Here is a 23,653-nt window from a genome sequence, read left to right as displayed (position 1 = left end):
GTACCTTCGCGTTTAGCGGCAAGGAGCAGTAGTTGCTTGACGAACATGTGAAATATATATGCAGAGGCAAGGTGGCCCCATAGTTCGGGGCATCACGGCTGCAGCGCCGGCATCCTTAGGCATGTGCAGTTCGACCACCGACGGCAGCGGCGGTAGATATGCTGCAGTCGCGGTAAGGGTTCGGTGACCTGAGTGGCAGGGGACACCTGAAGACCCTGGCGAAGTCCTCGTTGGCCGACGGCACTCGGTTGACCCAGCCAGCTTGGTCCGGGTGGACGGCATCGTCACGCTGCAGCACGAGGTAAGGTCGACACATACGCCAGTGTCAGCATAGAGGAAGATGCAATGAAGGGCCACAATAAATCGGCCTCTCAATCAAACATTTCGTTTGCGAATCAATCGCATTGTGGTAACATACCTGAAAGTACAGTTACCCAGTTTCAGAAATCAAAAGACGTGCCGCTCAATAAAGCAATTCGAAAGTAAAATCAATGCACGCACTTTCCTCTGAAGGCTTAACGTGTGCAGACGCGTTAGTTGTTTATGAATAGGTGAATTAGAACGTGCATAGAAACACACAAACACACACATAGATGACATGGGATAGCTTGTGTGGAAGTGAACAATTTACATCACACGCTTTCTTTGGAGTGCCAAACGAGTTTCTTTCAGAACAAAGCAAAATATACTGCAATAGAAGTTCTTCTCGCATTACCCACGGTTTATCAGTTTACAAACCAATACGCATTTATTAATTAAATTACCACAACTTAAATAGCATTTTTTTTTCTCTCAAGCAGTTGCTGAAAACGCTGTCCTAGTTGCGGAAAACTGTAGCAGTTTCTTCAAATCGTTGCCTCAAACTACCTGGGAGAACTTGTATATTGACTCGCAAATACAAAGCAGCCCGCATACTGAGGTGTTCCTACCGCAGTAATGTGGTAAATACTGATGATTAACAATTTAAAACACTGAAGCTAACAGATGCATTGTAAGGGCATATGCCTCCACGGTTTTCCTGAAAGTTTTCCAGGTCAATAATTGGCTGAAGTCATTTCTGCGCTCACAGTGACCCAATGATCTTCACAATTAGAAAAAAAAGCTTCCTTTGTGAAAAGGGTGTTCCAATCCCAATGACAATCTAATCCAGGTCCACAGTAAGGTCTTGGAACATATCAAGCCGGGTGGCAGTGGCCAAAAAATTTCCCCAAAGACTTGTATACCACAGCAGAGCTATCTTTGCTCGATTTCGGGTTTCGATTAGCTCTTTCCAACATGCCTCAACCTTAATCGCTGCCCCCTAACGTTTATGAGAGGAGCCCCAAGACCACCTTCAGTACGAGGCCAACTTTTGGTACATTCGGTACTCGAGAATTAGGCTTACTGAGCCGTGAGTGAATGCACGCATGCAATGTTAAGAGGCGGAGGCCAACATGGCAGGACGTTTTCTCGATCCTGACATAACAGGTCTCAAAGAAGTCGCCATCTAAGCTGAGGTTGGTACCTTCAGATGCAGTACAAAAGCACCTTCTTGTCACAAAAAATATCTGTACGAATGTTACCACAATGAAATGTCGCATCGCAATAAGCTGTCACTAAACACCGTTACTCTCTTGCAGAAGTCAGAATGCGTGTCACTGTCAGGAAGCTCGAAAGCGCTGGCAATGCTCTCTCTTTAGCTTAGCGACGTAATTTGAAAAGACTCAACAAGGAGATGCTTACAGGCCGCGTAGCACTTTTTCTCCAATCCCTTTGCCTTAAGAACGCCAGCATCTGGCCGAGGGAGGCTTGTATTCACTCTGAAAGCAGTCGGTTCCCGGCGGTAACGGCCATCAAGCCCCTTACCTCCCGCATGAGTGGCGAATGCTTTACCTCTAGAGTTCAGGCACCAAAAGCAAAACAACACACCCGGTTCTTGGTATTTAGCATGCTGCATCTCAATGTGGCAAGACATATCAGCATTTTTAGCCCACCCTGCGCTTCGCGGCCAAGGTCTCCTGCACGTCTGGGCCATTGGACTCGCACTGGTTGAGCACGTAGAATATGAAAAAGAGCTGCTCGGAGTCTAGGTGCTCGAGGCCCGGCAGCGACAATTCGGGGGCGCCCGGCCATGAGAGATAGGCGCGCAAGGCCAACGATAGCGCCCGCGTCTCCAGTGCCGCGTCCAGGTGTTCTGGAGAAGCTTGCCAGTAAGAGCAGCGGCTGTAGCCTGATGTTTTCGTGACGTCGGCTTGCTCCAGCTGCCTCAATTGCCACCGGAACAAGTGGCGTAGCGCTGGTTGGAACGCCCGGACCCCTGCGAGCAGACGAGCATGTTATTTGGACGCGGTCCCCGGGAGCATTCTCTATGCCCTTTTATCAGAGCTTCCATAGTACCAACAGCTACGCGATCATGGTAGCTAGCGCTATAAGGCGTGCATAACAGACGCTACGCCTTGTCAGAATATATTATTCGAATAGCATTAGAACCCTAGTTGAAAAAAAAAGAGGCGCAACATAATTCCCAGGTGGTAGGTAGTAGCCTCCTATAACTAAGCATAATCCTGAGTGGCAGCCTACCACTTGCGGCTTCGTTGTTCTTGATCTGACAGAAGATGACACCCCAAATAATTATGTACATCGTGATTTAAGAAGACAACTTGCCGTCTTTTGCTCGGCGAAGAAACTAAGTCACACGATCTCAACGTTTGAGTTATATATCAGATACCGTTGAGCCTTTAGTTGTCACTGAAATGCCACTTTCATTCGTTTCATTTAATTTCATTTTTCATTTATTTATACTGTCAGGCCTGATACGGGCTATAATAGGAGGGTAATGTGGTACAAAAAGCAACAATGACACAAACATTGAAACGGGCAGAAAATTCGGTATAAAAAGCGTTCGACACTTATAAAAAATCGAACTGTGGCATATATTTCATGTAGACGATATAACATTATGCTGCTTATCCAAGAATTCCCTAAGTGATTGCGAAGTGACAGCAGAGTTTGGTAGCGTATTCCATTCCTTAATGGTTCTTGGGAACAAGCTAAACATAAAGCAGTCATTTAGAACCGTTCGCTGTGACGATGTCGTCATATTTCTCCAGTTTTAATCTCAAAGTACTTTGATTGGTTAATTTTCAAGCTGTGATTAATAATCTGCAAAAGGAACTTGAGCCTGTCACATTTCGTTCTAAAATCGAGCGCTTCCAAATCAGCACGTTTACTTAAGGACGTGCGGGAATCAGAATGCCGGTACCTATTAAATATAAACCTCGCACTGAGACGCTGAATTCGTTCCAGCTTAGAGCAATTGAAGGCATTGTGTTGGTCGCAGACAATTTTTCTATATTCGAGGATGGGCCTTACCAAGCTCTAAGAAAACCAGATATTTTATTTTAATGGTTGCACTATGCCTATTTCGTCTGAGGATCCACAGTGCTTTGGAGGCATTGGAACATGATTATCTATATGCGAATTCCAACATAAGTCAGAGGTAAGGGTTAATCCAAGGTATTTGTATTTACTGACTCTGGTTATTGTTCTATCGTCGATGCTATAACAGTAATCTAAGATAGTTTTATGTCTTGTAATTGTCATAAAAACTGTTTTTTTTTAATTTAATACCATCTGCCACCTCTTACACCATTCGTTGATTTTTTGCAAGTATAGATTTAGTTCAACGTGATCTTTCACAGTAGGAATTTGTTTATAAACTATGCAGTCATCTGCATACCATCTGACCGATACGCTCAGGTCGTTTGGTAAGTCATTGATGAAAATCAAAAGCAGGAGAGGGCCCAGGGCGCTTCCCTGCAGAACAAGTGTCTACTGTACTAATGCTGGATTTATGAGCATGAACTTGAACATACTGTGCTCGACAGGAAAGAAAGGACGTAAGCCATTTAGTTATCGTTTCGTTTTTAAATAAATAAACACCGGATTTTAGGTAAGAGTATAGGGTGTGAAACGTTATCAAAAGCTTGACCTCAAAAGCGCAACAGTGACACATTGTTGTCGTCGAGTTGTCGCAGCCGTAGGCGTGACGCGCGTGAAATAAACATACATCTGAATGTTACTGGTAACTCGTTGAAGTTAGCACAACGTACAATCTATTGTAGACAGTTTCAAAAGCTACCTCTTACGCACTGTTCCAGACTTGTGTCAAAGATAAATCACGCCTGCACTAAATCTTTCGCGATTGTTGAAAATACGCGACTCTACCGACCGACTGCTCCCCCTATCCTCTCTTCCTATCCCCTCACCTCTTTCACTTCATTTCTCCATTCTGCCTGCTATCCTTGATTTCCGCTGCCCCATCTCAGGTGCTTCAGTATCGATGGCAGATGCCGAGGCTAGCAAAAATCTTTACCTTCCTTTTTACTATTATTTCAATTAAAAAAAACTCTACCACCACCACCACCTACCGACCGACGAGACGACAACGTTTTTTGGGAATATATTCTTGCGCCAACACTTATGTAGCACGACTGTCACAGGCTGCTCATGCAGAAATTGTTTGCTTCAGCACAAGCAATGGAAGCAGAGCTTTGAGATGCTACATTAGCTAGATGCCCATAGTATTATCAGCAGAATTAAGTTTCAGCCGGCGAGTACCAATATATCACTCATTCTAATGAATTGAAGAGTTTCTTACTTAGGTAGACGCTTGTATGATTAACTGTTCGCCAGGTAGGTTAAAAAACGATGGTTAAATTGGCTAACATCGATTGGACAGCCCCGAGCATTTGTCGGTTCAGCTTTCGGTGACCATTTGTCGGTGCAGCTTTTATAGCGATCACACAAATAAAAAACATAAAACCGTCATTAAGCTGGGTTTTAGGGTGGCGTTAACGCCTCAGCGTAAGAGAAGCTAAAAGCAAGCAAAACTCACCAACACGTGGCATCTGCAACATTGCCGTCGAGGGATTGACGCCCCAGAGCAGGTCCAAAGCCGCCGGCGGCACCTGGAGCATATGTTATGTTCAGATACTAGTTTTGCAAGTCCGCTCCTGGCTTCTCTTAAAATGTCCCACATTATAAAAAAAAAACGCACGGAGCCCGAATGCAAGTGCCTTATACAAACAAGTGCATATTATCACAAAACATTGGTTGCCATAGCAATTCTCGTTAGGTATCACGAAAAAGTACAGTGTCGGGGTACAGGGATGAGAGGTCCGGGCTTCAAGTAGAACATGAGCTGCCAGTCGAAGCCCGCTCTCCTTCCATAATTCTGTCTCTGTGTTCTTTTGTGCAAGTTAAACAGACACGCGCCATGTAAATTCAGTTTTCTGGTAATGCGCACTTGTCTCTTCTTTGTTGAGAATATGAAACGTTCAAAAAATCGCTAGAGTCGTCGTCATAAAAAAAAGAAAAAATTGACAGACGATCTTGATAGCCGATGATGCGAAATTTTAGTATAGCTCTCTTCACATGCAACCTGTTACCGCTGGCAGGTGGCGTGTTACGCTGCAAGGAGTAATCATTTGAACGAAAACATCTTGGACGAAAGTCCGCCTGGTTGGGTTCTTGAAACAACAGTTGAGAGGAAACTGACGCCAGCCAATATTTTATTTTTGCCCAACGTCAATTTTCTCTCGTATATTGTTACGCTACAAGCCACCCTATGGGATTTTCCCGTGGCAGCCAAAATTCTATCTCGCCATGACAGGTGCCGTTTCGATGCACTACAACCTGCCACGGCGTAACCTGCCTCCTACCAGGTGCCATGTTACGCCGATTACGCCGACGACCTTGACGCGGACTACGCGGAACTCGTGGACGGAGACACAATATCTGCGCTCTAAAAGGTCAGATGACTTGCTGCGAACAGTCACGCAAGTGGTGTCCCCGTGGCTTCTGCCTCGGTAATGTGCCCTGAATTGCGCAGAAAGTGCGTGCGACATTATTTTTTTTTGGAGTCCATCACGTTGCGTAGCGTGCTCTTTTTGACGAACAGAGCAAGGCGCGACAGGAACAACGATACCGAAAGCATGCTGGGAATAGCAGCTTTGACTACCAGCTCATGTTCATCCGTTCTGAGGTCTTCTCCCTTCTTCACGTCGTACTCTATGAACAAACTAACCAAAACCAAACTACTTTCCTTCCTCTCTTGTATAGGCGCGTTTTTCCCGTGCCCCTGTCGGATGATAGCTTGAAGGTTAAGCGATGGCTGCCGGCTTTCGTTTTTATTGCCACTCCTACACACTAAACAATTTCTCACCCTTTAGGATGTAAATCACCTGTCCCCAGACGAACACCCTTTTCCAATTTTTCGGTTCTAAAAAAGGGTGCAGAGATCAGCACCCTTAAGGAAGGGTGCACTTAATGATACTTTAGAGGATGTAATGATTGCACCCTCATTAAAGGGTACTATTTTTCCATAACAACTCTACGAATGCCTGTTGGAAGGGTGCTTCACGTTGATCTACCCATGAAGCAAAAGCCTTGGACTGATGCGTGCCCTCGGAACTTTCATGCTGTGCACCCTTCCTGAAGGGTGCTGATCTCTGCAGCCTTTTTAGCACCCAAAAGGGTGTTCGTCTGGGGATAGCTGATTTGCACCCTTAAGGGTGAGAATTTGTTTAGTGTGTAGAGATTAACCAAGTCAAAGCGCAAAAGCCTCGAGCTGTTTTAGACCAATGGACGCAATGCCGGCTAGGCGTTGAGTGTATTACGTTAACCGCCTGCCCAAACTGCCGCCATGCAAGCCCTCTACGATTTTGAATATCTTTGAGAATTATACACCCCGAGGGGCCATCTTCTATGCAGTCCAGTGCGTCTTTTTTGAATTCGTGTAGTCCTAGGCTTTGGAGAGGTTACGACCGAAGTTCATCTGACTTTTGAGGGGCTTAAAAGTCTAGAATAAAAAAAACCAGTCACACTGCTTGACTGAGAAGCAAACAGTGACTGCTTAACACTTTTTGACAAATACTGTGCCTATTCTAGACATGTGGAGCTCCACTGCTAGGTGCTGAGACCTCTCCTTCTTCTATCAAATACAAATGACGTTCACTTCATGACATCCATTTTTAATTCATTATTTTCTGCTACAAGAGTTCCTGCAAAGTTCTTTCCACCAGACGTAAATGCGGCCAGGCAAGCGATTGCTCTATTCCGCTATCAATGTTTCACGAAAAACTGCTCCTTTAATTCGATCGCCACAGAGATATCTATTCTCTTTGTATGCGCATTGATTTTCTGCGCGTAATTTCAGGGTAGCAATTCGCATCTAAGGGCAAACCTCGAGAGTGGCTTCAGGGAGGTCCTCATCGTCGCCGACAGGCCCCTCCTCCTCGCGCAGTACGAGCCGACAGCGCGTCGAGAGCAGGCCCGGCACCCAGCGTGCTTCCACGGCCCGAACAGTGTCGTGCACGGCCAAGTGCTCGTTCACCATTTTCTCCTGCATCCAGGCGAAGACGGCCTGCGACGTCCGCAAGGACACAGGCGACGTGCTCCCGTTGTAGAACCTGCGTCAGGCAGTATAGATGCAGCAGTTGTTTATTATGCTGACGATTGTACTGCTTCTTATTTTATATGCGCAGTGAAAGTTTAGGAGCACGAAACTCGAATCGAACCAAATTTTGCTTTGGAGCTGAGAAAACGAGGAACCATAAACCATCATACGAAGGCATTAACCTTCGCATGATGCTATAAATTTTGCGCAGCAAGAGAAACAGAGGAAAAGTTAAAAAGAATTTTTTTTCAATATGACATGCAAAGTTGTTAGGTAGAAGCTTGACAGGTTGGCCGGGGGAAAATGCAGTCACCTTTTCTTTCCTTACTTGATTTTTGAACGGGCACTGTGGAAAACTCTAGTAATTATGTGTGCGTATTAAAAATTGATTGTATGGCAGTTTATGTCTATATTCACTTTTGTTCGGCAGCAATAAATGCAATTATTTCTCAGGAAAGAAGATTAAATATTGTCCCGCCAATCGGTTCAACCTGGTGACATCAACATGGTGACTTCAACAGTGATGACTTCATCAGTCTGTGATGGCGACGCGTACAACTGGTTCAGTGTCTCTTTAATGTACAATATCTTGACGCGATCGCGGATTGTACAGAAAACGGCGAACCTTCGCGGAAAACTCAAGTGAAAAATATTTTTAATCATCTTTTTACACACCTTGTGACGTATGCCTCTCTAAGCGTGGCGTTGCTCAGCCACCGAGGTGCGGGCCCAACCCAGGGCAGGGCGTCCAAGACGTCGCCCATTTGGGCTGCGAGAAACTCGTCGCTAGTGTCCAAGGCCCCTCCACGCACCAGACTCGACAGCTGACGCCTGAGGAAGCTGAGCAGGAACTCGACGTCCAGGCCTTTCACCAGCGGAGACCTCGTCGCAAGCGCATAGAGCGCCAGTGCCGGCTCGTACTTCCCTGCGTGGAACGCACAAGGCTTGGTGTATCACTCTATATTCTTAAAAAAAAAGATTAGTCTATAACATGCAGCCTATGTAGGGAGCCCTAGTTGAGCCTCTACTAAAGCTTTCTGTGCTTGAAGTTTCTACTATAAGCGTTGTGAATGCAAAGCTTTTTACCACACAATTTCTGTGTTAACGATCGCGGAAAGAGTTTATTAGCCCACAAAAATACGCAAGAACAAAAAACGGGCGCCTGATTGCGCATGCTGGAATGGTCCCTAAAAAGCAGGTACACCCGCAGCCCTTGCGCCTGACCTGTCGGGGACGTGTGCGCATTGGCGGATGGCGGTGACGGCAATTGCTTGGTGTATGCGATATACACCGCGATAAAACTTTGATGCCAGCACATTGACAGAGCGCAGTAATCTTTGAAGGGAGCTTATCTATGTGCTTTCCTTCTTTTCATTTAAGACTAATCTCATTTCTGGTTCACAAAAAGTTCCACCTTACAGAGCCTTTGTTAAGTTCCAAAATCATATGAAATCAAAAAATAAAGCGGCATCCGTTTATAAGGCCTATATATTCTGCAATAGCACCCTCAATAGTCTGACTGCACTCCGTGTTCACCTATCATGCGGACGCAGTGTTCAGCAGCAGTTCGGGCGGGCGTCTCGTCGTCTGCGTCCAGTAACCGGCACAGGAGCTGCTTCTCCTGGCCAGCCGGGAGAAGCCTTGACGCCAGAAGTGCGGTTCGCAGACCCACGTAGTTGAGCAACTCGCGCGCCTTCACTTCCTGCATTGGTCAAACAACGTTCCAGTTAGGCGGAAATTTGAAACAATAGCTTTATTCGGTGCGCTAATGCAGTTTTCTCAACTAAAAGTGTGTCACAAGAGCAGCAACACATAGTAGTTCTCTCAAGTGGGCCATCATTTCCCTAATGTCCTGGTGTGTACAACACCAAACTTGTTCATCTCTCTCGAAATCCAGCCTGTATAGGAGTTGTTAAGCGACGCATGGGCTATCTGAGATGCCGTAGTGTAGGACTCCGGAATAATTTAGACTACGTGAGGTCATTCGACTTGTTCTGTCATTCACACCACGCAGGAGTTTCTTATTTCGCCTTCATGAAAATACACGTGTCGCCGCCGTTATTGTGCCTGCGATCTTGGGACCAGCAATTCCGTGCAGAAGCCATCAATCCCAAGATTAATCTGAATTGCTGGTTAGTTGATTAGTTAGTATGTGGGGCTAAACGATCCAAAGCTGCAGATGTGCATTGAGAGTCACTGCGACGCTGGGTGCCGAATTCATATCGACAACCTGGGTGTTCTTTAACATGCACTGATCTCATACTGCACACAGATATGTTTGCATTCACCTAAAACGCACTGGCCCCGGTAGTAATTTCACCCGGCGACCTTCGGCTCTGCTGCCGAATGCCATATGCACTGGGCCACTGCACTAGGTAAGACGAATTTAGAATGAAATGAAAGCGTAATAACAGGGGTATTAGAAATAGTTAAAAACTTGTGAAATAAATTTTTTAATGTATGTAGTTACAACTTCAATACTAGGCATGCTGTAGTGGAAATCCTGAATATATTTTACTAGCCTATCGCCTTTCTCAAATGACGGCAGTCTTGGCCAAAAATTGAACAACCATCTTATGGGGATCGGCAAAACGCATTATTAGCTGAGTTACCATGGTGAGTGGTATCCTGAAGCCAGCCTGAAAGCTGTTTTTTTTTTTTCATTTACAATAGTAAATTCGTATGCGAAGACGAGTAGAAATGTAAATAGAAGCTTAACGCATCCATCCGTTTCTATCGGTCATTAAATATTCGGGCAGCATTTGTTATAGTAAAAATGTTAATTGGCTAGAATATTTAGTGAACATCACTCCACTGGTCATGCCTATTTGCTGAAGTGACGAAGATTGCCTTTCTAGAATAGCTAGCCAAGGTATGCCTTGAGTTATAGCACACGCGTGCTGTAGAGTACCATGTTTTAAAGTTATTTTATTGTAGGCTTCCTCTGCTCTCACGTCAAGCATCAACACGCCTAGAAAAGCGGACAGCAAATAATTGGCCACACGTATGCTTTTGAGGAAACTAGAAGAGCCGTTACTTTAAATTTTAATTGTATGATGTGCATTTCGTAGCGTGCATGGATTGCCTATGCCCAGGCTAGGTAACTTCGAAACAAAACTACATTATTATTTACGCAGATCATGATGTGATCTGTTAAAAGCTGTGGGGTGAAATTTTGCAACGATCATACACAGCTTCTTTAGACAGCCTGTAGACAACCGTCTACTGACGGTTTAATTGAGAGAGGTCCCTACAGTCTATAGAGAAAAGTCTACTAAACATGCAGGGCCATAAATATACAGAATGCCTATATACAGTCTACAGAGCTGTTTCTGTGTGACCAGCAAACTTGTGTCTATAGACTATATATGCAGTTTTTTCTATGGGCAATTTTATGGCCATATATTTATAGATAAATGATAGCCTGTCTATTGACCTTTATCTATTAGACTTTCAGTGGAGGTTTGTCTTTTGTCGGTCTGTAGACAAAGTCAGCTATGTTTAATGGCCACATATATAGAGAACGGCAGCAGACAGCTCTATTGGGTTTGTCTATAGGATGTCTATGTACTTTAGTGACAGGAGTATATAGTCAGTCTAAGGACTGCCTAGATATATTTTTGTAAAGGCCGTGTCATATGTAGAGCAATGCAAGTTCGCGACACTGACAGCTGCTATGCATATCAACAGCCACGTCGCTATAATAAGAATGGCTTAATTAGGATAATAAATCCTGCAGTTTTAATGTAATTACACGTAAGGGAAATTAATAAAGGGGACACATCGCGGTACACAAGCATTTAAAATGAAGTGGTCGTTACTTTGCTCTCGAATCTATCAGAAATGAACGGTCGCAATATTTTCTTTCTTGAAAGACAGGTAGATGAATGTTTCTTTTCTGAGAAATAACGTGTATCAATGTTTCTGCGAAAAAAAGTCATAAGTAATAAACATTTCCTTTAATGCATACCTTTACTCCTGTATTTGTTATAGTCGTGTCTGGTATTTATAAATTTAGTGCAGCATATTTCGTGCAATAAACACACGTGCACAATACTGAAGACATGTTTACTACTCAGTGCAGTACTTTTATAACAAACTATGCGACAAAGAAAACGCGGTCCGCGAAATTGAGAAACTGAAGCAATTTTTGTTGCTGAGAAATCTGAATGCTTCTATGAATTCTTAGTTGAGTGGCTAAAATAAAAAAAGCAAGTGCGGTAGCAGAACTAATGGTCAGACAGATCCCTGTAATTACGGCTATGAGAAAGTGGTAATCGACCAACACTCCGCTGAAAAACGAGCCCATAGCAGCCGTTCCCCCATCTGAGATAAATGAACCGTTCATTTCTTCCAAACCATCTAGCCTCCAGAGCGAATGTGGGTATATGAAGCTGTTGGAGGATCGCCGTTAAGCCCAGATTTCAAAATGAAGCATTGGACATAAATCGTCCTGGATGGTTTGAATTTATTAAGAGAAGAACAAATGGAAACAGCAACCGAACCACATACTCTAAGAAAGAACCCGCCTCAAAGGCAGATAATTGTGCTTGACATTGAGCATAATAGCGAAAAAAGACTACTCCCAGTCCTGGCACACCTAACAGAACAAGGGAAATGGTTATTATTTCTATTAGTAGGCACCCTCCGGATTTAAGATGAGTGACTGGTTATTAAAGAGTGCCACTTTGCTTGTGTTATAGATGTAGCTGCGCCTATGGTAGCCACACGCTGAAGTCCGAGCTGATTTCAAACCGTTTAGTTTCTTATGAGAATATTTGTGCTTGGCTGAGGTTTTCTTTCCATAGCTTTGAGTTCCACAACTGAAGCGCGCACCTTAAGCACACCCGGCAGCGCATTGACGTAGCTGGGTGCCCGAATGCAGACATCGTCGAGTTCCTGTTGAGATTCGAATACTTCCTCGACCATCTTGCGAAGGTTCCAGGATGCCCATGCATCGCGCGGTGTGCCCGAGGTGTTCTGTGGCACTGTGTTGTTCTCCGCCTCTGAAATGTAAGAGAGCGGAACATGTCATCTGGTACGCTCCGCCAAAACTAGCACTCCACAGTTTAGTGGTCTTCTTCGCTGCACACACTCAAGAAAAATAGAAACTTATATTCGGCCACGATGCTTTACACATTATGGGAAAAAGTTAAGGAGATACTATGTGCCACAAATATTCAATGAACTTGGCGAAGAGTTTTTTTAATTTCAAACTAAACGTAAAATGACTAAATCTATAAGAAAATGGTGCTCATCCTTGCAGATAAATCACTGATGGCCTCTTACATGCTTTATTCTACTTTCCCTATTTTCTTCACATTTTAGATTTCTTTAGCTATGGCACATTGCGAGCTGTTATGATGTCCTATGTTCACTTTTTGTTGTGTTTTTTTAGTTTTATTCCTATTTGCTCAATATGTATATATTTCTTTTCTTTTTTGCATAATATGCATGTACTAGTGTGCCCAATGTCACTGCTTTATGTGTAATTGTTTTGTACACATTCGGTGATTCACCGTACTGTCTCTGTGCTTAGGTTGGGCAGGAAAACTCATGTGCTAAACAAAGGTGAATAAACATTTATTTGGTTTGATTTGATTTGAAGTACATGACTTCAAGCAATGCGCTTCAATAATAGTTCACAGAAGCTTCGTTAGCTTTCTTACTGTTACGATGCTACGTACAAAAATGCCTCACAGTTGTGCCGACTCCAAGTGTTAAAGTGCGGCAATGACAGGAAAACAAGAAGAAAGGAAAACGAACATAAGACTAAGACATAACTAGGCACAGACATAAGAAGTCTTGATGTAATTGGTGGCACAAGAGGGTCCTCGCAGAGCTTCTCCACTCCCCGTTCTACCAGGCCCGCATGACACTCGCATAGTAAGGGGCATACTACGTTTCCCCCTATGGCCGAGGGTAGCGCTGGTGAACACTCACAGGGCAAGGCCATATGCAAGATAAATACTCTCGAAAGCAGAAGATCTGACAGCCGCCGCGGTAGCTGAGTTGGTACAGCACCGGACGCGAAACTGAGGTTGCGTGCTCGAATCCCCTCGCTGGCATGAGGTTTTTCTTCTTCTTTCTATATAATGATCTTTCAGCGATAAATCACCATATTATTAATTTATCAATGATCAACACCACAAGTTATAAAGAATAACCTTCTAACCATTGTCCTGTGAATTCCTTGATTTTGGTGACTGTTGACTTCCTTTGTATGCAAGTCATAACGAGCCCCCCATTTCCCCTTGTCTGTTCTTGGGTTCAACTTGGGCTCATTTAGCGGTATATATAACAAAATTGCTTCAGATGTTGGAAGATATTTTAACTGACATTTCTGCCGCGGGACCGGTGTTCCTTAGAAAAAAGCGCTGAACGGCTAGCAGTGCCTTACATGTGGGAGTGATACCTTTAACAATGTGGATTCGGAGTGCAATCATAAAAGAGCGTAAACTTAACCTTGGTGGTAATCACCCGGCGATGAGTAGCAAAACGTGCAGTAAAATTAATGCGACACACGTTATGTATGTCGCTAACGGAGCCCAAGTAAGATTTTTTTCTCCATGTTCTTCCGATGGGTTTTGTAAAGAAGTTTGTGGAGTACATCGGCCTGAAGTTTCTCAGTGCTTCACGTACCATCATAGTCCTAAATGATTCGCAAATCAAGTATTTACATGAGCAATTGAAGCCTTGGCAAGTCGAAACACCACCGTTCATGTGCCAATCTGGCGGCCACATCAGCAGTATCAGACTTCTGCTGAACTTTGTGCCAGCGGCAACGTTTACTTTACACGTTGGGACTAATGACCTTACTTTAAGCTCAGATCACGTAATTTGCCAGGTTTAAAGATCGGTGTACGCTCGCGGCATCGTGGCACACATAATGACTATATGGGCGCCAGCGCCCAGTCGCAGTAATTCTTTTTAGTGCCAGGGGGCTGTCGGCAAGGAATCATTTTTGCGTTAGCCCACAACCGGTCCTTGGGCGTCTCAACGCTAAGGTTATTCAGACAGATTGGCAGAACGGTTTTCAAGCATCCTTTCTGGTACAGGTTCCTCTGCCTACCGCGTTAAGTGGCCGCATGCTCGGCCCTTCTGTTTTTCAGAAAACCCTTCATGTTGGTGACGTCTGCCCCAGCGGGACGGTGGCTGAGAAGTGGATCCAAAACGTGCCGCTAACAATGTTTTGTCAACAAAATAAACCATACATCGATCCCAGTCAACGCGAGTACATTTCCTTTCTCATGCCCGGGCGTGGCCGGCCGATCCCCAGGGCTACCGTAGCTTAATCAAATTCTTCGCTAAAGAACGGCCTGAGGTTAAACGAATCTATCCAAGCCTAATACTATACCCAGAAACAGCAGCCGCCATCGAAGCACCTGCAGCCATACCCTGGTTCATCACTTCAACCGCCAAGGCAGCCTTTTCAGTAGACTGCTGTAAGACCTGTCGCGTTCACGTCGTGTCTTCCATTTGGATCATCGACTAGAATGACTCCCACCAAACCGCGTGCTAGCCGCTGACTGACTACAGCCTAGCTTTGAAGGTGTAACGATACTGGGGCCGTATTATGCAACATGTTCGCTTTTTATTGTCTCTTCTTCGTGCATTTCTTCCTCTGTCTGTGGTTACTAAGATATACTCACGGCTTTTAAGCGCCTGCGGGAAGCAGCCCGGTCGTTATGTAGCTGCCTCACCAATGGCTGCGTATCGCAACCAATAGCGATCAGTGGTCAGGTCCTGTCGTCTGCTGTTGACTGAGTTCTACGATGCACATCACCACTGGCAGCATATAGCAGCCAATTGCAGTAAACTAAAACCTACAGTATTGGAATCCGGATTTCAATCACGCCATGACTCAGAAGTCCGAGAGTCGTTTCTAGTTCATGGATTCAAAGCGTATTCTGAACCAATGATCACGCCGCCACTGGCTGACAGGGTCGTTCGCCCTCTTTCCGAAGCATGCAGAGGGACCAGCTGCGTTTCATGTGGCCACAGCTCACCGGGCAGGAGCAGCATGGCGTTCCAGGGTGGCGGGTCGTCGCCTCTTCGCACCTTGTCTAATACTCCTTCGACCCAGTTGACGTCGACGGGCGGCGGAAGCTTCACTCCTGCCGATGCGAAGACCGCCGCGGCCGCTTGCGCCACTTCGGAGGGCCCGACCGTTAGAGCGTCGAGGAGAAGCGAAGGTTCAGCCAAGAACACGCGCCCGTTGGAGTCCAGGCCCATTCTTAGAAGAGCCGGCTCATTGGTGAAGTAGTACGCGTTGCCCAGGGCCTGTGCGCAGTCAAGCGGGAAGGGGACTGCATTCAATGCTACAGATTGTGCTTCGTTATGCGAGGTACCAATGCTAGCTCATTATTCATTTAACTAATCAGAGTTCACGCATGCAGTCCTAATGTACTTTTAATTGCTTGTCGACGATCAGGCCATGGGAGCGCCGGTATAAAATTTCCGTCTCTATATTTTGTTGTAGGGAGCTAGCACAAGGAGCTGGCTAGTTTGCACGCTACTTTTTACAATACCGGCATCGGAAAATATCTTTCTTTTAGGAAATGTAAGACGCAGTAGCTGTCTCACTTTTCGGTGGACATCTCAACCCCGCCGTGAAGGAAGGCATGAAGCTGCGAGTGAGAGAGATATGCGCCATTCTCTTCGCTAACCTCAGTTGCCGTTTCTTCTATTGGAAGCCCTTTGCTCTTTTAACGGAAACCGCAGAATATGAATATGTAATCCTCTCACTTCCGACCACAGAGTTTGCCTCGTGGCTTTAGAATACAAGTCGCATGTGGTTATCGGTGAGCTCTATCGATCCCAAGTGCTCTATGAAACCTGCAGATTTAAACCTGCCTGGTTTCTGTGGGATGAAATGGATGGGAACAATTTAGGGGACACTTAAGCACGGCCTTAAAGCGTATGACGTGACAGCGTAAACGGACCCGTCAGCGGCACCTCTTGCCGACGCCATCACATGCACACACTTCATATAATGTGAAAGACCACAAGATATACATAGAGAGTCCGGCTTTAAACGCGCCGTAAAAGCATGCCTACGTGTCCTCGGGAGCGTACCTGACCCGCAAACGAAAGGTCAGAGGCTCGATCCCTGACGGATAACCCTAATCTTATTTTCAGCGTAATTCATTTACTTTATATACTGTAACTGTCAAAACGTGCGAGTAATGTTGCGACCTTAAAGTTGCTAGTTCTCAGTTGTATTACTTTTCATTCCAAACCTCTATGTGTGGCCACCCCCCGCAACCAATCGGACTTTCCGCAGAGCGAGGACGGCCATGACGAGTTCGCGGTAGGTATCGCCGAACAGACGAAGCTCTGTTCCGTGGTGTCATGTGCTCATGAGTGGACGATGGTTTCGCGCATTCTGATTCCTAATCACCGGACTCTACCTGGACCATCAGTCGAGTGCAAAGTGATTAGAAAAAAGTTATATACATATGTACACTACCCAAGGTTGCCGGATACATTGGCATTCACAAGTAGACATGACGCTAATCATGTAAGGTGAGCCAATTAAAGGGGTACCATAAGCATCCTTGAGTAACTAACAGGAACTGCTCATGGACGATGTAAAACAGGATAGCATTCCTATGACAAAAGAGTTATAAAGCAATAATCTGACACTGAAAAAAAAGAGACCTTAGCGCCAGTTTGGCCTAAAAGCTAGAAAAAGACGATAATGGCTAACAGAAATGAATAGGGATGACCACCGCCGGAAAAACTCTTCCTCTCCCAAGAAAAAAAGTTCCTCTGATAAGAGACTGATCAGCTCCTTTCGAAGAAGGCCAAGTATAGGGCCACACAGCGAGGCGTCGAAACCAAAAGCGACCGCGGTGAATCGACTGCGCCATAAACTAAAAAACCCCGCACCAATTAACAGGCTAGCAAAACGCATGGCCCCCGTTAGTCCTTCTGTCGTGCTGGCGTCGTGAAGGATGCGCACATCCAAATGCCATGGTCTGTGAGGAGATACTGCCGGCGCCGGAACACCGAATGACAGAAGAAAAGGGCGATGGTCTGATATCTATACCAGTGAGGATGGCAGCGTCATTACGTTAGCAGCACACACTGTCCTCGAAAGGCCTGTCGGTGCATACGCCCTGTCTAACCTGCTCGACGATAATCCGCGACGCCAAGTCCACACAAAAAGGCCGTCATACAGGCGCTCATAGGCGTCTGTGAGCATAATCAGGTTGCCTTGGCGGCGCAACTCGCGCGCATTCCAGCCTAGCCTACCCCTACCGGGGCCCTGCACATCAGCGACCGTATCTAGCGCGCAGTTGAAATCGCCCAGCATCACAACGTTAAGTCCTCCAAGAAAATACACATTAACCAAATTAGAATGCGCAGGTGCCCAGATGCAAAGAATACTCAGGCGAAATGCTTTAAACGTGCAGTCGAACGCCAGCAAGCGTCCAAGCGCATCGTAGGTAACATGGTGGTTCTCGCAGGCGGATGCGATTTAATACACGAACGCCACCGCCGCTACAGCGCGTGCTGGCGTACAAAAAGAAAGCATCGATGCCAGAACTACGCTTAACTTCACACACGTCACTGAGGCGAAAAAAAATTGGTTTCCAATTCACAGATATCGCAGAGGATATCGCAGCCCGATGAACGAGCGAAAGCGACCACCTCGGTCTGCTCCATAACATAACATAGCATTGCTTCATAACATTGCGGACCGAATAATATACACCCCTGTAAAGGTACAACCAACGTACGAAAAGAAATCACTGCCATTCGAGCCAATCACCTCTGATTAGAATGCTACGTCCTGACGAAGGGCGGCTTATACCGTACTAGGCTGCTTTGAAATTTTAATGCCATTATTAACAAAATAAAGCTAACGCGTGGTTTCAACGCAAAACTAATCTCCCACTCCGCTGGTTGCGCCAGGGTTTTCTATAAAACTAGCAATCAAACCAGTCTCAAGCAAATAAATACTGGATTGGAAAAAAACATTGCAAATCGTGGCTATCTGCAACCGCACTGGTAGGTCTGTAACGGTCACATTTATTCTCTCAGTGAACACTAAGGCGTGGACCCGCTGCGGTGGCTCAGTCGTTAGATCGCTCGGATAATGAGCCGGAGAACATAGGTTCGAACCCGACCGCGGCGGCTGTAATCCTATGGAGGCGAAACGCAACAGGCACCCGTGTGCTGTGTGTTGTCAGTGCGCGGCAGATTCACAGGTGGTCCAAATTATACCGGAGCCCTTCCACTACGGCACCTCTTCTCGTCCTTTCACTGCCACTTCCTTTCCTTCGCTGTGTGTTTGAGGTGTCTACCGAGAAGTGAGGCAGTTAATCCGCCATTTACTTTTCTCAAAACCCAATAATTAGCCACAGTACCTGGGTTCGAACCCGACCGCGGCGGGTGCGTTTCGATGGATCCGAATTATTTCGATATTCTGTATTTGTTCATAGTCTATATTACCCCATACCCATGCGGTTTCTTATTATCGCTTTTTCCTTTCCCTCTCTCTGTAAGCTTGCTGTCCTTTTATTCCCGCTAGTCGCAACTCGGGTGCTTCAGGATTCGATGCCAGATTCCGCGGCTAGCAACATCTATTCCTTCAATTTGTCATTTTAATATTAAATAGCCACTAACAACAATGAAATAAAAACAATGACACTTTGATCTTAGCCAAAAGGCCGAGAAATGAAAAGGCTCCCGTGTGCTGCGCGATATCAGTGCACGCACGCACGTTAAAGATCCCCAGGTGGTCGAAATTATTCCGGAGCCCTCCACTACGCCACCTATGTCTTCCTTCTTTCTCTTAGTACATCCTTTCCCCCTTCCCTTACGTTGCGGTTCAGGTGTCTGCCGAGATGTGACAGATACTGCGCCATTTCTTTTCTAATAATATTAATTGGTTTTTGGGGGAAAGCAAATGGCGCAGTATCTGTCTCATATATCGTTGGACACCTGAACCGCGCCGTAAGAGAAGAGATAAAGGAGGGAGTGAAAGCAGAAAGGAAGGAAGAGGTGCCGTAGTGGAGGGCTGCGGAATAATTTAGACCACCTGGGGATTTTTAACGTGCACTGACATCGCACTGCACACGGGCGCCTTAGCGTTTTTCCTCCATAATTGTTTTTTTTTTTGGAAAGGAAATTGCGCAATATCTGTCTCATATATCATTGGACACAGAAACCGCGCCGTAAGGGAAGGGGTAAAGGAGGGAGTAAAAGAAGAAAGGAAGACAGAGGTGCCGTAGTGGAGGGCTCCGGAATAATTTCGACCACCTGGGGATCTTTAACGCGCACTGACATCTCACAGCACACGGGCGCCTTAGCGTTTTTCCTCCATAAAAACGCAGCCGCCGCAGTCGGCTTCAAACCCGGGAACTCCGGATCAGTAGTCGAGCACCCTTTCCTTTCCCCGAAAACCAATTTTCATTTTAAAGCGAAAGATTCACTGGACGTAGGCTGAGCAGTTTCGCGTGATTCTTGGAGAGCCGTGCTGTGCATGCGCGAGGAGCAGTGACGACTCACGGCGCATCTCTCTCTCTCTAGCTCCGAAATGCGCATTCGCCACTAGTAGCACCGAGCCACAGGAAATTATTCTGGAGCCCTCCACTACGGCACAACTTTCTTCCTTTCTTCTTTCACTCCCTCCTTTATACCTTCCCTTACGGCGCGGTTTAGGTGTCCAACGATATATGAGACAGATACTTCGCCATTTCCTTTCCCCAAAAATCAATTTAGACCTAAACATCGCACAGCATACGGGTGCCTTAAGCGTTTCGTTTCTATTGAACCGCTGCTGCCGAGGTTGAAATTGAACACGGGCGTTCCGGCTGAGTAACCGAGCGCGCTAACCACTGAGCCACCGTGGTGGATGTGTTGTTTAGAACTGAAGCGTTTCGCTAAGTATAGAAAATCAGCATTGAGTAGATTCACCAGACGGCGCCCCAGATTTTGAAAGTTTTAGTAGCCTGCTTCTCAACGTTATAGAGCATTCTGTCTGTTCGCTTGCCGTTGTCTCACAGCGCATAAGGGTGCCACTTTACTGATGTTTACTTCTCTGTTTATCTTCCTTACACACCCGTTTAGGAACGACCCGCATGCGTTTTCTGGCGACATTTTTATCTACATTTAACGCTTCTTTAGCTGGTGTTTTCATGCCGTCTGCTGCTGTAGTCCCAGTCCTGATCACGTATTTTGCGCCACCTCTCTGATATAAGCTTTTAAAATCTTTCAAAGGTGGTGCTTTCAAATCCGTCCTGTATAGAAGTTTTGAGTACCTTGGAGAGGTCTCCACCCTGGGGCGTGCTCCAAAGCTCGTGCGGCCAGGGCAAAATACCAACACCCTCCAGGAGCTTGGTACGCAGCTCGGCGCCATCGTCTGGGCCCGGCTCGAGGCACTTGCGGTAGAGTCGCCGCAGTGCCGCAGGCAAGCAGTGTTTGCCGGACCTGCCAGCCAGGAGCCTATGCAGGGCGCTAGACAGCGCTTCCTGGTGCTTGTGGTCCATCGTATGCCGGCCGTGCCGCACCTCCCATGGCTCTGCCCTGCTGGTAATCGATAGCGCACTACTTCATCGATGAATATTAGAGTAAAGATCGAGGCCACAAGCTTTACCTCATGTATGCTTCCGGTATATCAGTTTATGCGCAACCGACTGATATAATTGAGGTTAAACATTCTTATGCAGGGAAGTTTATCTGTTATCAGCAACTTGAGAGAGCTGTGAGCTAGCACTGCTTAACCTTGTGGCTTTTGCTTCAAGTGACGTTCTTTGGTAGTACTATTTGCAGATAACGAACTGCGTTTTTCTACGAGATTTAGGTTTTAAGTGATCTTCTACACCATGAAATGCAGTGTCTTTCGTTACCTTGCTTAGTCTTTTTTGCAAAATAACAGAAGTTCAAGCAATAGCCGTCTATGGTAATAGTTGCTGTCGGACTAGTTCGTTATTGAATTGTGAACTTGTAAAAATTCTACACAAGGAAGTCACAATGAGTAGATGAGCTCTCGTCCTGTCTATGTGTCTTTCTTGTGTCTTTTTTTTAGCACAATTTTGTATGAATTTACAGGGCTGTCTTCGGAAGCGAAAAACTCAGAGCCCTTTTTTGTAACAGAGACATAAATTTTCAAGAACCTAGACTCCATTCGCTATTTTGGAGCGACTTAATTTAGAACAGCGATTGGTTCTCGTCCCTGTCGAAACAAGCAGAAAAATTCAGATCCAGCTTTCTCGGGCAAAAATTCTTTAAAATTTAAAAATTGTAAAAATTTAAAAATTGTATGTGGGGTTTAACGTCCCAAAGATGCGCACACGCTTTGAGGGACTTCATAGTGGAGGTTCATGGATAAATTTTTAACAACTAGTGTTCCTTAACGTGCCCTCGTATCTACCACTAAACAGCACTCTGTGCATTTTGTGTCCATCGAAAAGCGGTCGCGGCGGACGGGATTCAAATCCTGTGACCTTGAGCTCAGAAGGCGAAAGCCGAAGCCACGAGCCACCATGGCGTTTTTCTGTCTTCATTTGTGTATGTGAGTAGACAGAGGTATTTTAAAGAAGACTTGCTACTAATATAACACCTCTACTTAGCTTATTGCGTCCTTCTCATGTGTTCTACTGGTGCGAGTCTCGAATTGTGAGTACGACATTTAATGAGTGTGCAGACAACGCCTGACCAAATCCAAGCACGATTCAAGCATACTGGTTTGCAAGGTCTACGTACCCTTTGGTCTACGCTTTCACTATGCGGGCACTCTTGGGGAAGTTTCATTCATGGCACATTCCAAACGCAAGAAAAAACGGAAAATAGGACATCGTGTTTGGTTAGGGCTTTAGCCCGACACTGGCAAAGCGAAATAGTTACCGGGCGGGGGTTAGAGAACTGCCGCTATAGATCTTCATTGCAATACTCACCCCATGGGCATCGCGGTCCAGAAAACTGTTCCGTGATAGTGGAATCGGGCGCAATGCTCTGCAGTACTGCTCACTCTTCGTAGCTGTTTTTTTCCAAGAGTGCCTAAAGACCTGCTTTTGAAGGCGGTGCTGTCACTTGGAGCCTTTACTTCGATGTGCGTGCGCACGAGTAGGCAGGATCCTCTTCTTCTTTTTCTCCGCATGAGTGGGCGATAAAGGTAAGCAAGAACCTGCTGTAAGATCGAAATATCCCCCTGAAAACCCCAACCTTGATGCTGCAGTAGTACGCCTACCACTTTTGTCATTGCTCTTCGTAAACGCATTCAACCAGGGGCAGGGGCAGATCTGGGAGGAACGAACCCATTAATGGCAAAATTCTCAAAGTATATTCTGCGCGTGTTGATTGCAGTTGCGGTTCAGATTGTCAAAACCGGTTGGTTACACAATTCGTATGTCAAAAGCGCATTTATATGAGTGTTCGTTCATTTGCCTTCACTGTACATCCATAGGCGATTTTTATGCGGATCTCATCGTCGTCATAGTGATTGTCATTGTTTATATTGACACTTAAGCTGGCGATGATGATAATGAGATAACTTTATTGGCATCCTGTCAAGGAATCAGAAGGTGATATACACTTGAGTCTTGACCGCCGTCATCTCCCACTCCTTTCAGCAGGCTGGGATCCCTTAATATTCAGCAGTGTCCAGGGCGAGATAGATGGCTTCGCTATGGCATCGCTAGGACATGCCCACGCCATGTTACACCTAGGGTCATGGATCGCCGGATGCCATCTGCTTAGTGCTAGTGGGTTGGGAAAAAACCCCGCTTCTAACTTTCTCCATACGACCTGAAATTTCTTGACAAAAGTGATGAGTTTATAATCTACCGCTCATTACCTTTATTTTCTTTCGGCACTTCGTTGTTGTTGATAACCCATTCCAGCATATTTCTCTATTCCTGGTCTGGTGTGGGGTAAGCGTGTCACGCGTGCACTATCTAGCAGATTAGGTAATATAATCGAGGGGCTCGTATTGGCATTCCCGTTGATTGGTGGCTTCTCTCATAAGTATGCACTATATGGATCAATCACCTTCCTCAGGTCCCTCTTCCAGCGTGTAGTCTTTCTGTTTTTTGCGCAAGTGAGCACTACCACTCTGCATGTGGTATTTTTTGTAACGCATAGGTTAGGAAGGAGTGTTGACGATGCTGGGAACTGAGAATACAAAGGACAGCAGCGCATTTTCAAGAATAAAGCCCCAGATAATAATTTGTTTTTGGGGAAAGGAAATGGACACCTGAACCG

The 23,653-nt window shown here is 45.7% G+C and overlaps 1 protein-coding gene across 1 annotated transcript; it reads right to left on the bottom strand.

Annotated features, from left to right (window-relative positions):
• Positions 1 to 22,358, bottom strand: LOC144095360 (uncharacterized). The gene is made up of 10 exons (XM_077629121.1): positions 22,348 to 22,358; positions 20,713 to 20,977; positions 15,448 to 15,721; positions 12,275 to 12,444; positions 8,975 to 9,140; positions 8,114 to 8,363; positions 7,226 to 7,451; positions 4,877 to 4,949; positions 1,974 to 2,296; positions 1 to 289 (listed from the first exon to the last, which is right to left on the bottom strand). The coding sequence occupies exons 1-10, from the start codon at positions 22,356 to 22,358 to the stop codon at positions 116 to 118; spliced, it is 1,932 nt and encodes a 643-aa protein (XP_077485247.1). The 3' UTR covers positions 1 to 115.
• Positions 22,359 to 23,653: the final 1,295 nt, after the last annotated feature.

The sequence above is a fragment of the Amblyomma americanum genome, chromosome 6 (genome assembly GCF_052857255.1).
Source record: "Amblyomma americanum isolate KBUSLIRL-KWMA chromosome 6, ASM5285725v1, whole genome shotgun sequence".
In the NCBI taxonomy this organism is placed as follows: domain Eukaryota; kingdom Metazoa; phylum Arthropoda; class Arachnida; order Ixodida; family Ixodidae; genus Amblyomma; species Amblyomma americanum.
The sequence above is the reverse complement of the archived record's forward strand: the minus strand, read 5'-3'. Positions and strand labels throughout refer to the sequence as shown.